At 38.4% G+C, this 12,740-nt stretch overlaps 1 protein-coding gene across 1 annotated transcript; it reads right to left on the bottom strand.

Moving 5' to 3' along the window:
• Positions 1-1,819: 1,819 nt before the first annotated feature.
• Positions 1,820-5,549, bottom strand: LOC112163786. Its single transcript, XM_024300045.1, has 6 exons — positions 5,345-5,549; positions 5,009-5,152; positions 4,734-4,927; positions 3,176-4,638; positions 2,296-3,047; positions 1,820-1,968 (listed from the first exon to the last, which is right to left on the bottom strand). Exons 1-6 carry the CDS (start codon positions 5,547-5,549, stop codon positions 1,820-1,822), a joined length of 2,907 nt encoding a protein of 968 aa, XP_024155813.1.
• Between the last annotated feature and the right edge of the window lie 7,191 nt (positions 5,550-12,740).

Below are 12,740 nucleotides of genomic sequence, written 5' to 3'. Positions count from 1 at the left end.
CTCAAAAAGCGGAGGGGAAAACCCTAGACTTCTCTGCAACTATAGCAGAGCAACATCCTCTCACGAGGATATAAACGAGAGAAGCACACGTACGGCTCTAATATCTTTTTAACTGGCGTTTCATTAAACATTACAAGGGAAGCTTTGCTTTTTAGTGATGCAAGTGATTTTGTAACTGTATTAGAATTATATTTCAAAGATGGTCTGTATCTTCTTAGAATTGCTCATGATGTTATTGAATCTCTTTACCATTTTAGAACACGAATAAAATTCATTACATGTTGAACATGAATTTACGCATCTGGCCACTGAACATGAATTTACATATGTGAAAGCAAGCATTTAATTTTAAGACTTGCATATCAACTAAGTAAATGTACCAACCCAATTGATCGATGTCATCAATATACTCAAAGTGGGAAGGAGATCGATGATCAATTATTCTACCAAAGCATTTACATAGCATATTACAAGGATACCGATTAGTGATTGCCAACCAAAATGCAATGAATGAGTTATGACTAGTTGACAAAATGGATCAAGAAGAAAAGAACAATAAATACTCAAATGAGAGAAGAGACACATATGGGTCTCTCCTTCTCCACTAAGATATACCAGAAGTGATGCATACTAAAGATGTCTTTCTTCATTCTAAGAGGAATATTGCAACTGTGAGAATTTTAGCAAAATATTATAAAATTAAAGGTCAAGGGTAAATTAAGAAGTGAAAATGATAAAAAAAAGATAGGAAACTCAATTAATGAAACTCATTAGAAGAGCGCAAACTGACGGTAGATAGTGTCAAAATCATGATTTTTTGTTAGTAAATGTATTTATTATTTTGGATTCACACATGTACTTCATAATCAACAACCTTAATTAGGATGCACGAGATTAATTACGAGTTGAGGTGCAAAAGCAATGCAAACTGTAAGTTATCTTAAAAACCTTGAGAGAGAGAGAGAGAGAGAGAGAGAGAGAGAGAAATACACGTATCAATAAACTCATAGAAGGAGGGCCATGAATCCATGATCAATTTACCCTAGCTAAATTTCATTCTAATGGTAGTGTGTAAATCATGACTAGTTCTCATGCTACTTATGAAGAAAACAAAAATGGCATTTATGATTGGGTTTGGGTGAGGAACCTGCCGTTCAACTTATAGATATGAAATTACCTAGCTCTATAGAAGCCTAGCTATCATGAAATAGAAGTTTTCTTTAGGAATCACTTGGGAATATTACCAGTAATAGGAAATGTAATGCATCACATGTATCATTATGTGAGTGTAGAAAGAGTTTGATACTAATTATAATATTCATAGCAACTCGTTTTCTTCCTAAATTTGGGGATATTAATTACTAGTAATAGAAAATGTTATGCTTCACGTGTCGTTATGTGAGTGTAGAAACAGTCTAGCTATTACTAATTATGTTCATAGCTAGCAACTCGTTTTCTTCTGAAAGCTGAACTGTTGGTCTATGTTGAAACTCTTACGAGCCAACGTGTTTTCTTGTACTTTTTTTTTTTTTAGAAGAAACGACAATTTTATTGAAGCGAAGAGATTAAGTACAGTCTCTATAAATAATCTCCTCTATAAAGGGAGGTGTAGAAGTAAAAACAACATTACACGGCCTATTACATAATGCCCAACGAGCAAGAGAATGAGCAGCAGTATTCCCTTCTCGATACAAGTGTGAGAAAGTACTTCCAGGCAGCTGAGAAAAGAGAGCCAAAACATCCTTATAAACAACCTGGAGCTGAATAGAAGAATCTTGGATAGAATGCATAGCTTGTACTAACAATAAGGAGTCTGACTCTAACGAACTAGACCCAAACCCTGGTCAAGAACCAGCCTGCAAGCTACTCGACCAGCGAGTGCCTCCACTTGAACAGGAGGAAAAACCTGATCAAAACTAATGGCCATCCCACAAATAAAAGAACCATTTGAATCACGTACCACAATTCCTGCACCACCAGAATGAGAGTGCACATCAAAAGCTCCATCCATGCAAACACTAAACCAACCAACAGGAGGCTTCGTCCAGGCATGCTGATTGCGTGGGACCTTGGGGGGTGAAATATTTGCGTGAAGATAACTGGCATGCCAAACTTGAGCACTAAGGAGGAGAGATCGAGGCTCACAATTTCTATTCTCCCACACTTTATCATTCCTTGCTTTCCACAAAAATCACAGTTTCACCAAAAGACGGCAAAACGATGATTGAGGTAATTTCTCCATACAATAATTCAACCATTCCTTAAGAGAAAGTGAGGGAGAGAAACCCAACATACCAGACAAGTGATGAGTCATCTGCTTTGCAATAGGACAATAACGAAAAATATGAAGAGGAGTTTCTTCCTCGTTTTCACATAAAGGGCAAAAAAGCTCCACTTCCATTTTCTTCTTAACTAGATTAGATCTAGTAGGGAGAAAATCTTGACAAGCTTTCCATAAACAAAGTTTCACTTTACCCGGCACCTTGCACTTCCAAAACTTCTTCCAAAAAGTATCAATAAGCTGATGAGGAGAGGAGCTAGAAGTAGCCATGACTGGGAGGATCAAACTGTCTCTAGCCACAACATAAGCACTACTCACTAAAAAAACTCCCTTACTATCATAATGCCAAATCAGTTTGTCCTCAGGACATCTAGAACTCAAAGGAATTGAGCTAATAACCTCCACATCCTCACTAGGGAATAAACTCTCCAATAAAGGGACATTCCAACAACCATTAGCCACATCAATGAGCTGGTGAACATACCTCAAAGTAGTAGGGCTCCTAAGTGGTAGCAAAGGCTGAAAACCATGAGGCCTAGGCAGCCACATGTCCTCCCAAATAGCAATTGTAGCACCATTTCCAACTTGCCATCTTGAGCCTAGTTCAACCACTTGCCTTGCAAAATGCTTCTCCAAGAACAAGAAGGAGCCCCCCCCAAAGAAGCCTCCCAATAAGATTTGGAATGAAAAAACCGTGCCTTGTAGAGCCTTCCCACAAGTGAGTTTGGATTTTCTATAATTCTCCAAACTTGTTTGGCCAAGATGGCTAGATTAAAAGCATAAAGATTACGAAAACCCAACCCTCCTCGGTCCTTTGGGGCACACATATTATTCCAAGAGCTCCAATAAATTTTTCTCCCATTCGCTGAGTCACCCCACCAAAAGTTGGCACACATTTGCTGCAGCTCGTTACAAAAAGTTTGAGGTAATAAAAAGCAACTCATAGCATAGTTTGGAAGAGATTGAGCCACCACTTTCAGCAATAACTCCTTTCCTGCACCACTTAAAAATTTTCCTTTCCACCCTGCTAGCCTCTTCCCCAATCTATCCTTCAAATATGAGAAAGTATCCTTCTTGGAGCGCCCCACAAGAGTAGGCAACCCAAGATATTTTTCATGGTACGGCACCAAATCAACACCCAATAACTCCATTAAATCCTGCTGCCCTTCTAGTGATAAATTACGACTAAAACAAACACTACTCTTCCCAAAATTAATCAACTGACCTGAAGCAGTAGCATACACTTCAAGAACTTCCTTGATCTGAATACAACTGACAGGAGTAGCCTCTGCAAAGAGAAAACTATCATCTGCAAATAAGAGATGATGAAGAACCGGGGCCCTTCTACATATCTTAATCCCCACTAGAGAACCATTATTGTGTATCCTTTGAATGAGTGAGGAAAACCCTTCAGTACATAAAAGGAACAAATAGGGAGAAAGAGGGTCTCCTTGCCTGAGACCTCTTGTTGGAGTTATGTAGCCTCTCGGATTACCATTGATAAGAAAAGAATACTGAACAGAAGTCACACACTCCATCACAACCTGAACCCATTCCATCCTGTCATAGGCCTTACTTATGTCAAGCTTTAGAGCAAGGTGACCTCCACCTCCATCTCTCTTATTCCATAGGTAGTGAGCCACTTCATTAGCAACCAGAGTGTTATCTGTTACCAACCGACCAGGAACAAAAGCACTCTGATATGGGGAAATTATCTGATCAAGAATAGGCTTCAAATGGTTTGCAAGCACCTTTGCACAAATCTTGTAAACCACATTGCAAAGGGCGATTGGGCGAAGATGGGACATTTCAGTAGGATTTTTCACTTTTGGAATCAAACAAATATGAGTGAAATTAACCTCTTTCAACAGATTACCAGTAGATAAAAATTCACGCACAGCAGTCACAATATCATCACCTACAATATGCCAATATTTTTGAAAAAACAGAGGAGGCATACCATCTGGACCTGGAGACTTTGTAGGATACATCTGAAACAAGGCTTGTTTAATCTCATCCGCAGAGTATTCAAGTAATAAGGAGGCACCCAAGTTTGGCGTTATTACCGGTACCAAAGAAGAAAGAACCGGCTCCCTTTGCACATCAGAAACATTTGTAGATCGAAACAGTGAATTATAATAATCCAAAACAATTGTTTCGATACCTCCTGGAGTATCTTGCCAAACTCCAGCTGAATCAAATAAGCCCTTTAAGTAATTTCGCTGCTTTCTGTTAGATGCTTTTTGATGAAAGAAACGCGTGTTCCTATCACCATCCTTCAACCAAGTAGTTTCCTTTGCATCCAAAAAGTGTCCTCCAGCTCCAGCAGAGTATCCAATCACTCTTGTAGCAATCGTCTTTCGGGAAGGTCAGACACTGCAAAGGGAACAGACAAAAATTGTTCCAGCTGCTTACCAATATAGGCCATCTCCTCATGCCGGGCATCAAAAACCTGCCTCTTCCAATTGAGTAAACCCAACCTCGTGCTATAAAGTTTTCCCTGCAACCGAAACTGCTCGAAACCATCCCTATCCGTCTGCCACTTCTCCCGGATCACTTCTTCACAAGAATCATCCTTCGTCCACATCTCTTCAAACCGAAATCTGGTTCTGCGTGATGGAAACTGAATTGGAGCCTGAATATGTGCTTCAACAAGAATCGAGACATGATCAGAACAAGAGGGCGGAAGGTGGAGCACCCTATTTAGTCCAAACACTTGACACCAACCTTGCGTGGCAACTGTAAGAGTACAGTCATCCAATACTGTTTGGAACGCATCCATTTGCCTTGAGGGACGAAGACCTCCTCCTGATTTCTCCCTCGAGCTGATGATTTCATTTAGATCACCAACCACCAACCAGTTAGGAGAACCTGGCATGAAGGCAAGCAAACGCAACAAATCCCATGACGCAGAGCGGAGATGAGCTTCTGGATGCCCATAAAAACCTGTGAGTCACCATCTCCCTCCCTCAGATTCCGGCAGCACAACATCTACATCAATGTGATGCGGTGAGTGCGACCAGAGATGAAGATCAATTTCATGCACCCACAATAGCATCAAACCTCCTCCACCCATATCAGAACACGCTTGCATTATGCCATGACGGAAACCCAAATCGTTGCGGAACCGTTCGAATGCTTGCTTGTCTCTACACTTTGTCTCGATCAAGAACACAATACTAGGACGTCTCTGCTGAATAATCGACGCCAAAGCCCTGAATTTCTTAGGGTCTTTGGTACCCCTGATATTCCATGATAGAATCTCCATTCCCAAACCCGTAAACTGAGAAAAGAACACTGATCGAACTCCTCTAACCCCCTCCGGATTAAAACAGAACCAAAAACCGTGCAAACGCCGGCAACATTGATACAAGCGCGCCGTACAACAGCGGCCAAGAGAAAAACCTCGCTAGGAGGATTGGGTGCTCGGAGAGCTTGCGCCGTCGAGATAGAACAGCGACCGCCGGAGACCCAGTGCCGCACAATGCAACGGGCGAATGCCCGATATAGGTTTTCTGGGAAGACCCAGACTAGGGTTTGCTGAGAGCAATGAAAAAACAACGAACTGGCTAACAATGAACTGTGGCCTCTAAACTGTTCAAACTAGTAGCAATGCACTTACGCACCCACAGATTACCCAAGGCAAAAGGCAATAGGCAAAAGTCATTTTCTTGTACTTAGTAGTATATATACATGTGTTTTGCTTGGATCGATAGAGCCCAAATGTATAATTCCGCCACCGGCGCCACGAATATATATATATATATAATTTTTTTTTTATTTCATTATTAATTTTTGTTTCGTCTTTGAAACCACGTAATTAAAGTAACTAGAAAGTTCCAGAAACCTTAGAACCCCTCATATATTCTCATGCAACTAGAAAGGTGCCACAAACTCTAACACTACCGGCATCAATTTTTTTCCTAGAAGAAAACTCAAACTCAAACTGTTGATATAGTCGTCAATCAAGACACTATTGATATGATCATTGTCCTTGAAAATATATATATATATATATATATATTTTTTTATTTCATTATTAATTTTTGTTTCGTCTTTGAAACCACGCAATTAAAGTAACTAGAAAGTTCCACAAAACTTAGAACCCATCATATATTCTCATGCAACTAGAAAGGTGCCACAAACTCTAACACTACCGGCATCAATTTTTTTCCTAGAAGAAAACTCAAACTCAAACTATTGATATAGTCGTCAATCGAGACACTATTGATATGATCATTGTCCTTGAAAAAAAAAATAATAAGACAAGACAAGTCTCCTCTTTCTCTCAACAAAAAGTTAGATCGGGCCCTAGGTTCAAATTTTTTTATTGTAGATGGCTCATTAAAAGGATGAGCAGTGCTACATATCACAAATTTTTTTTTTATCAAATATGAAAACAAAATGATGTGGCATCAGCCACACCAACACTATTATTTTCAAAGGAAAATGCTTGAGATCCCAAAAAATTGTACCAAAACTCATTACCAAATATGTCATATCATTGATTACATGGAGTTTTTGCTTAGTGGATTTTTTATTTTTTATTTTTTATTTTTTATTTTTTATTTTTTATTTTTTATTTTTTATTTTATCTTTTGTAATAAAAATAAACTAAAGTAACCAATAGAAAATAAATTCAAGATAAATCATTAAACTTTTTCAGAACAAATCATTCATTTGGTGCTTCAATTGCTAATGTGAAACAATGATCAGTTTCATATGTGTGATGCCCCGGAAATTCACAATTATTTTCTGAGGATTTTCCGGAATTAGTTTTATAACTACTGGACGGTTTCGTGGCTCGTGGATGGAGCGGAAGTGTTTCGGGCGAATAATTAATTGAAGAATATGATTTTAGGGGGGTTGCCAAAGGTTGACTTTTTATTCGTTGGGATTCTCCGAAAACTTCCTTCACGAAAGTTGTAGAGCGCGTCGATACGAGTTCGTGGACATGTGGAACGCGAGAATCGGAGTTCATATGAGGAAGTTATGGCTATTGGAAAAAGTTTCCATTTTAGTATATATAGGAAAAATCAGAAATATATTTTCATTTTCCTCATTTCCTTTTCCGGAAGCCATTTTTCTCTCTCTCTTCTCTCTCGTCCGCGCCCTCTGAGTCGAAGATTTTCAACTGACCCGACCCGAACCCGGCCGACCCGACCCGGCTTTTCCGGCCAACTGCGGCGGTCTCTGGCCGTGAAACTTGGTCAGCAGGTTCGCCTCCTCCGTCTGGTCGTCCCTGTGGTGCCCTCTATCGCCGATTCTCTTCCACGGTGGCGCTGCAAGGCGGTGCAGCCTAGTGTTTTCGGACCCGGCTGGAAAACTCAACTCCGGCGACTTCATGGCTTCAGGCTTCCTTAGTTGAGTTCAGAACAAGCTCGCTGATCGATCCATGGTGTTTGTTTTGATCGGTTGACGTGGAAATCGGTTCAACTCAGTTGGGATTACTGTTCACGGCTTGTGAGGTAGTTTTCGACCCTTTATGCTTGTTTTCTGACTTCGAGCTAGTTATGAGTATTCACAAGCATGCTTAGATGAAGAACTTTGATGTTGGGAGTTTTGTGAAATATTGAGTTTTGGCCGGCGGCGGTGCGCCTCCGTCTGTGGCGGCGTTCCGGCGGTGTTCCGGCCACTTAAGGAACTGTTTTTGGTATTATATATGTTCTACTCGTTTATACGAGCGTTTCGATATATAATATGCAAATTTTGGAGTTCGTATGGAATTGTTATGATTTTTGCAGTTTCATACCGATCGATTTATTTTATCCGTGAGGATTTGAGCGTCCGATCGACTTGTGGTTTGGTCACATCCATCGTGGACGTATTCCAGAGACTTTGGAAGGTCTCGGATGTGGTTTTGCCTCGATTGGCACCACTTTGGGGATTTTAGTTCAAAACAAGGGTTTCAGACTTAAATCAAATTTGAATCGTTACTGATTTTGATCATTGGTGATTAGGTGCTTCTAAAGGTGAATTGGACGAGTTGTTGGTGATAGTGTTAGTTCGGTTCTGTATAGAAGACGCAGCGAGAGTTTCGAGGTGAGTAATCTCACGAAGTTCATTTCACGAACGGGAATACCCTTATTGTTTTGAGAGTTAATTAGTTAACTGCAAACTATAGATGGTATTAGTGGCACTTTAGAGTAGATGATTACGTGTGTGTATAGATATATTATGGGATGTATATATATACATACGTATTCATGTATTAGTAGATATATGTTTACGTGAAATATATATGTTTTGGTGGTTTGTGGATTTATGAAAACAATATGCATGAAATGATGCTTTTTATTGTTTTGGGGTGTGGCTTTTGGAAAACAAATGATTTGTGGAAATGATTGATTTCGATTTGTTTTGAAAAGCGTTGAGATTTGAGAAAAGTGTTGAGATTTGGGTATGAAAACAATAGGCATGAATTGATGCTTTTTATTGTTTTGTGTTATGGCTTTTTCGGAAAACAATGATTATGGAAATGTTGATTTCGATTGTTTTCAAAAGCGTTGCGATTTGTGTAACATTTTGGGTCCGATGCGACTCCTTTAATGTTTTGCTCCAAGGGACATTGCGGCCCGAGGATCGAAGGTCTAAGACCTTGGGCAGAATCTCAGGTGACCACGTCTTTGGCCTGACGAGTGGTTACGTTTTCAGTTAGAGCTCTAATTTGTCTGCCATATAGGTAATTCATGGGGTAACGGGAATTGGTTATTTACAACTCATGACATTACGTATTTTTAGGGAACAAGGTGTGAGTTGCTTCCTTATTAATGGTTTTTAAGGGGACAAGGTGTGAGTTGTTTTCCTTATTAACGTTTTGATAGAAATCAAGGTGTGAGTTGCTTTCTATGGTACGATTATGGTACATTTGATAGGAAACAAGGTGTGAGTTGTTTTCTATGTTTTACTGATAGAAATCAAGGAGTGAGTTGCTTTCTATGTTTTATTGATAGAAATCAAGGTGTGAGTTGCTTTCTATGTTTTATTGATAGAATTCAAGTGCGGGTTGTTTTCTATGTTTCGTTTTAAAAGGAAACAAGGTGTGAGTTGCTTTCTTTTATTTCGATTTGAAAGGAAATTAAAGTGTGAGTTATTCTCCTTTATTTCGTGTTTTAAGGAATCAAAGCGTGAGTTGTTTTCCTTATTTTTGGCGTGAGTTGTGTGTGGTTTGAGTTACTCATACGGGCTTGCAAAAGCTTACCGGGTTTGTTGTGTGGCAACCCGGTACACTATTCAAACGGTGTAGGGGTTAATCCTGCAGGTTAGGATAATCGGGGCTGAAGCTGAGGTAGCGCCTTTGCAGCTTTACGGTAGGAAGCCATTTTTTTAACTTTACCGTCGATAAGGACTTCCGTTGTATAGTTAACTCTGAGCTGTATTTACGTTTTATTTTGTTGTTGACAATTTAATTCGTATGCTTGTGTAATATAACTCTATGGACGAGTGTATATTAACTTTGAGAGTTCAGGGCATCAATATCTGTGTAAGTTAAAGGGAAAAAGATTCCAAGTATTTTGTATTGATGACTGGACGTTCACGCATATATAATTATGGGGTTATATATATCGATTTTCATGTGTGTAAAATCAGGGGCGTGACAATATGTCAATTCATTTGATGCTACAACAATAATTTGTAATTGATTTTGGTACTTTGAAGAGAAATTGGTTTTGATTCTATGATTAAAGTGATCGATGGGATTCGAAAAAGTTGGTTCCAAATAGAAGGAATTTTTTTTAGAATTAGTCAATAGCCAAAGCAAATACTTCCATCAATTGGATTTGAGAACTTAAAAAAGTTGGTTCCAAGTAGAAGGAATTTTTTTTAGAATTAATCAACAGCCAAAGCAAATACTTCCATCAATTGAATTTGAAATATCTAAGTTCTCAAAAGGCCGAGCATGCATGAATTTATTTTTTGCCACTCGGTTGGTATAGATTTTGATAAAAACAGACAAACATCTGTTATATGTTGTTTCATCAAGCTCTAAGATTTGTAGTGGTTGGTGGAGATGTCAAATTTTGTCAGATACCTTCAAATAAAGTTTTAGAAGAAACTCATAGGCATCGGTGAATTAGGGTTCTCTACGATATATCAAAAATGAAAATAATTGTATTTTATAACAGGAAAAAATTCAGTTTACCCCCTGAACTTTGGGCCTAAAATCAGTCTGGTCCTTAATTTGTTTTTTTTTTAATTAGACTGATCCTTGTACTCTCAAACAGCATCACCCGAATCCAAAATTTGAATCCGAGTCTAAAAATGACGCGCGTCACCTACTGAGATGGAGCCGGCATGTGGGCCCACACTTCAGATTTTTAAACCCTAAAGGAGGGCAGAATGGACATTCTTACAATAAAAAGATTTTAAAAAAAAACCTCAAAGGATTTTGTTCTTCCGAACCCATCCAATTCCCTTTCTTTCTTCTTCTTCCACGCTATTCCGAACCCATCAACACCCAAACTCAAAGCCAATTGCTACCAAATTCAAAATCCAAAACCCAATTGCTATCAAATTCAAATTCAAATCCAACACCCAAACTCAAATCTAGTTGCTATCAAACTCAAATCCACTGTCTTCGATCTCACCCTTGATGGCCATGAGCAGAGACTTCTTGGGATCGGAGCCGTTGTACTGCTTCAGCTCCTCGGCGGTGATCTCTCCAACGACGAGGCTGAGGTGGACATAGAGGGAGAGGATGGAGGAGAGAGAGAGGGCTTGAAGAAGAAGAAGCGGGCCTTGGTGGCCCAAGTCTCTGACGCCCACTAATCCAACTTCAATGCCCAATTTGGCCTCACCCCTCACCACAGCCGATCTTCGCACTGCCACCAAAGTAATCTACTCCCGAACTCCCTCCCAAATCACCAAATTCAAGCAACTCTGGATTTGCAATTTCAAGATCCAAAATCCAAAATTTCTGGATCAAACTAAAAGTAAATTTCAAGATCCTTCATCTTTGTAGTTGTACCTTTTGGAGATGGTCTTAGCGGCTATGAGTTTGGAGGATAGCTGCTCTTGTCAACTCTGAGTTTGGAAGAGAGGGAGCGCGAGATGGCATGGCGTTTTCTTCGTCATCGGCTCTGAGCGAGATGGTATGGCATTTTCTTCATCATCGGCGAAGCTGAAGTAGAACTTGGGGGCATGGTTCTGAGGCCTCTTGGGCTTAGCGGAGGAGGAGGGGTTTTGGCATCTTAGAAGGGATCGCCGACATAGAGAAAGGGAGGGAGGGAGAGAGTATATAGAGAAAAAATAAAAAAATAATTAGAAATTATATTAAATTTGAAATGTCCATTCTACCCTCCTTCAGGTTTAAAAATCTGAAGTGTGGACCCACATGTCAGCTCCAACTCAGCAAGTGACGTCATTTTTGGACCCAGATTCAAGTTTTGAATTCAGGTGATGTTGTTTGAGAGTATAAGGACCAGTCTGATTAAAAATAATAATAATTTAAAGACCAGACTGATTTTAGGCCCAAAGTTCAAAGTTTACCCAATTTTTTCCTCTATAATATTTTCAAGAAATTCATGTTAGAAACTATTAATAATAGTATTTTATAATAGATGTTTGGTAGTTTTAATCAATCTATACCAACAGAGTGGCAAAATATAAAATTCATGCTCAGCCTTTTGAGAACTCAGATCTTTCAAATGCAATTGATGGAAGTATTTGCTTTGGCTGTTGATTAATTCTAAAATAAATTCCTTCTATTTGGAACCAAATTTTTTTAGTTCTCAAATCCAATTGATGGAAGTATTTGCTTTGGCTATTGATTAATTCTATAAAAAAAAATTTCCTTCTATCTGGAACCAACTTTTTTGCCCTAATAGAATCCCACTGATCACTTTAATCATAGTATCAAAACCAATTTCTCTTCAAAAGAAAAAAAAAGTTTCAAAATCGATTACAAATTGTTATTGTAGCATCAAATGAATTGACATATATATGAAACTGATCATGATTTCATATCAGCAATTGAAGCACCAAATGAATGATTCGTTCTTAAAAAGTTTAATGATTTATCTTGAATTTATTTTGTATTCATTTTACTTTGGTTTATTTTTATTACAAAAAATAAAATAAAAAAGAAAAAATCCATTAAGTAAAAACTCCATGTAATCAATAATGTGGCATATGCCACAACATTTGGAAATGAGTTTTGGTATAATTTTTTGGAATCTCAAGCATTTTCGTAAAAGGATAGATCATGTCATCATGGGGTATAATTTTTGACACATTATTGACTAGCACAAGTGTATAATTTTGCATGGATAGAGCCCAAATGTATAATTCCGCCACGAATATATATATATATATATATATATATATAAATATATATATATATATAATTTTATTTTTTATTATTTTATTATTAATTTTTGTTTCGGCTTTGAAACCACGCAATTAAAGCGTTTAGCAAAAGCCTTCCACAAGCCTTTCTTCTGTTTACTAAACTTGCATT

Source organism: Rosa chinensis, chromosome 5 (assembly GCF_002994745.2).
Source record: "Rosa chinensis cultivar Old Blush chromosome 5, RchiOBHm-V2, whole genome shotgun sequence".
NCBI lineage: Eukaryota > Viridiplantae > Streptophyta > Magnoliopsida > Rosales > Rosaceae > Rosa > Rosa chinensis.
This window is presented reverse-complemented; position numbering and strand designations above follow the sequence as displayed.

What these genes read in the sequence shown, in the direction of transcription:
- LOC112163786 (XM_024300045.1), bottom strand. Translation starts at nt 5,549, where the DNA reads ATGGAGATTCTATCATGGAATATCAGGGGTACCAAAGACCCTAAGAAA. An exon ending in TTCTGATATGGGTGGAGGAG is followed by an intron (nt 5,153 to 5,344) that starts GTTTGATGCTAT and finishes CCTTCATGCCAG; the next exon opens with GTTCTCCTAACTGGTTGGTG. An exon ending in TACTCAATTGGAAGAGGCAG is followed by an intron (nt 4,639 to 4,733) that starts GTTTTTGATGCC and finishes CCTTCCCGAAAG; the next exon opens with ACGATTGCTACAAGAGTGAT.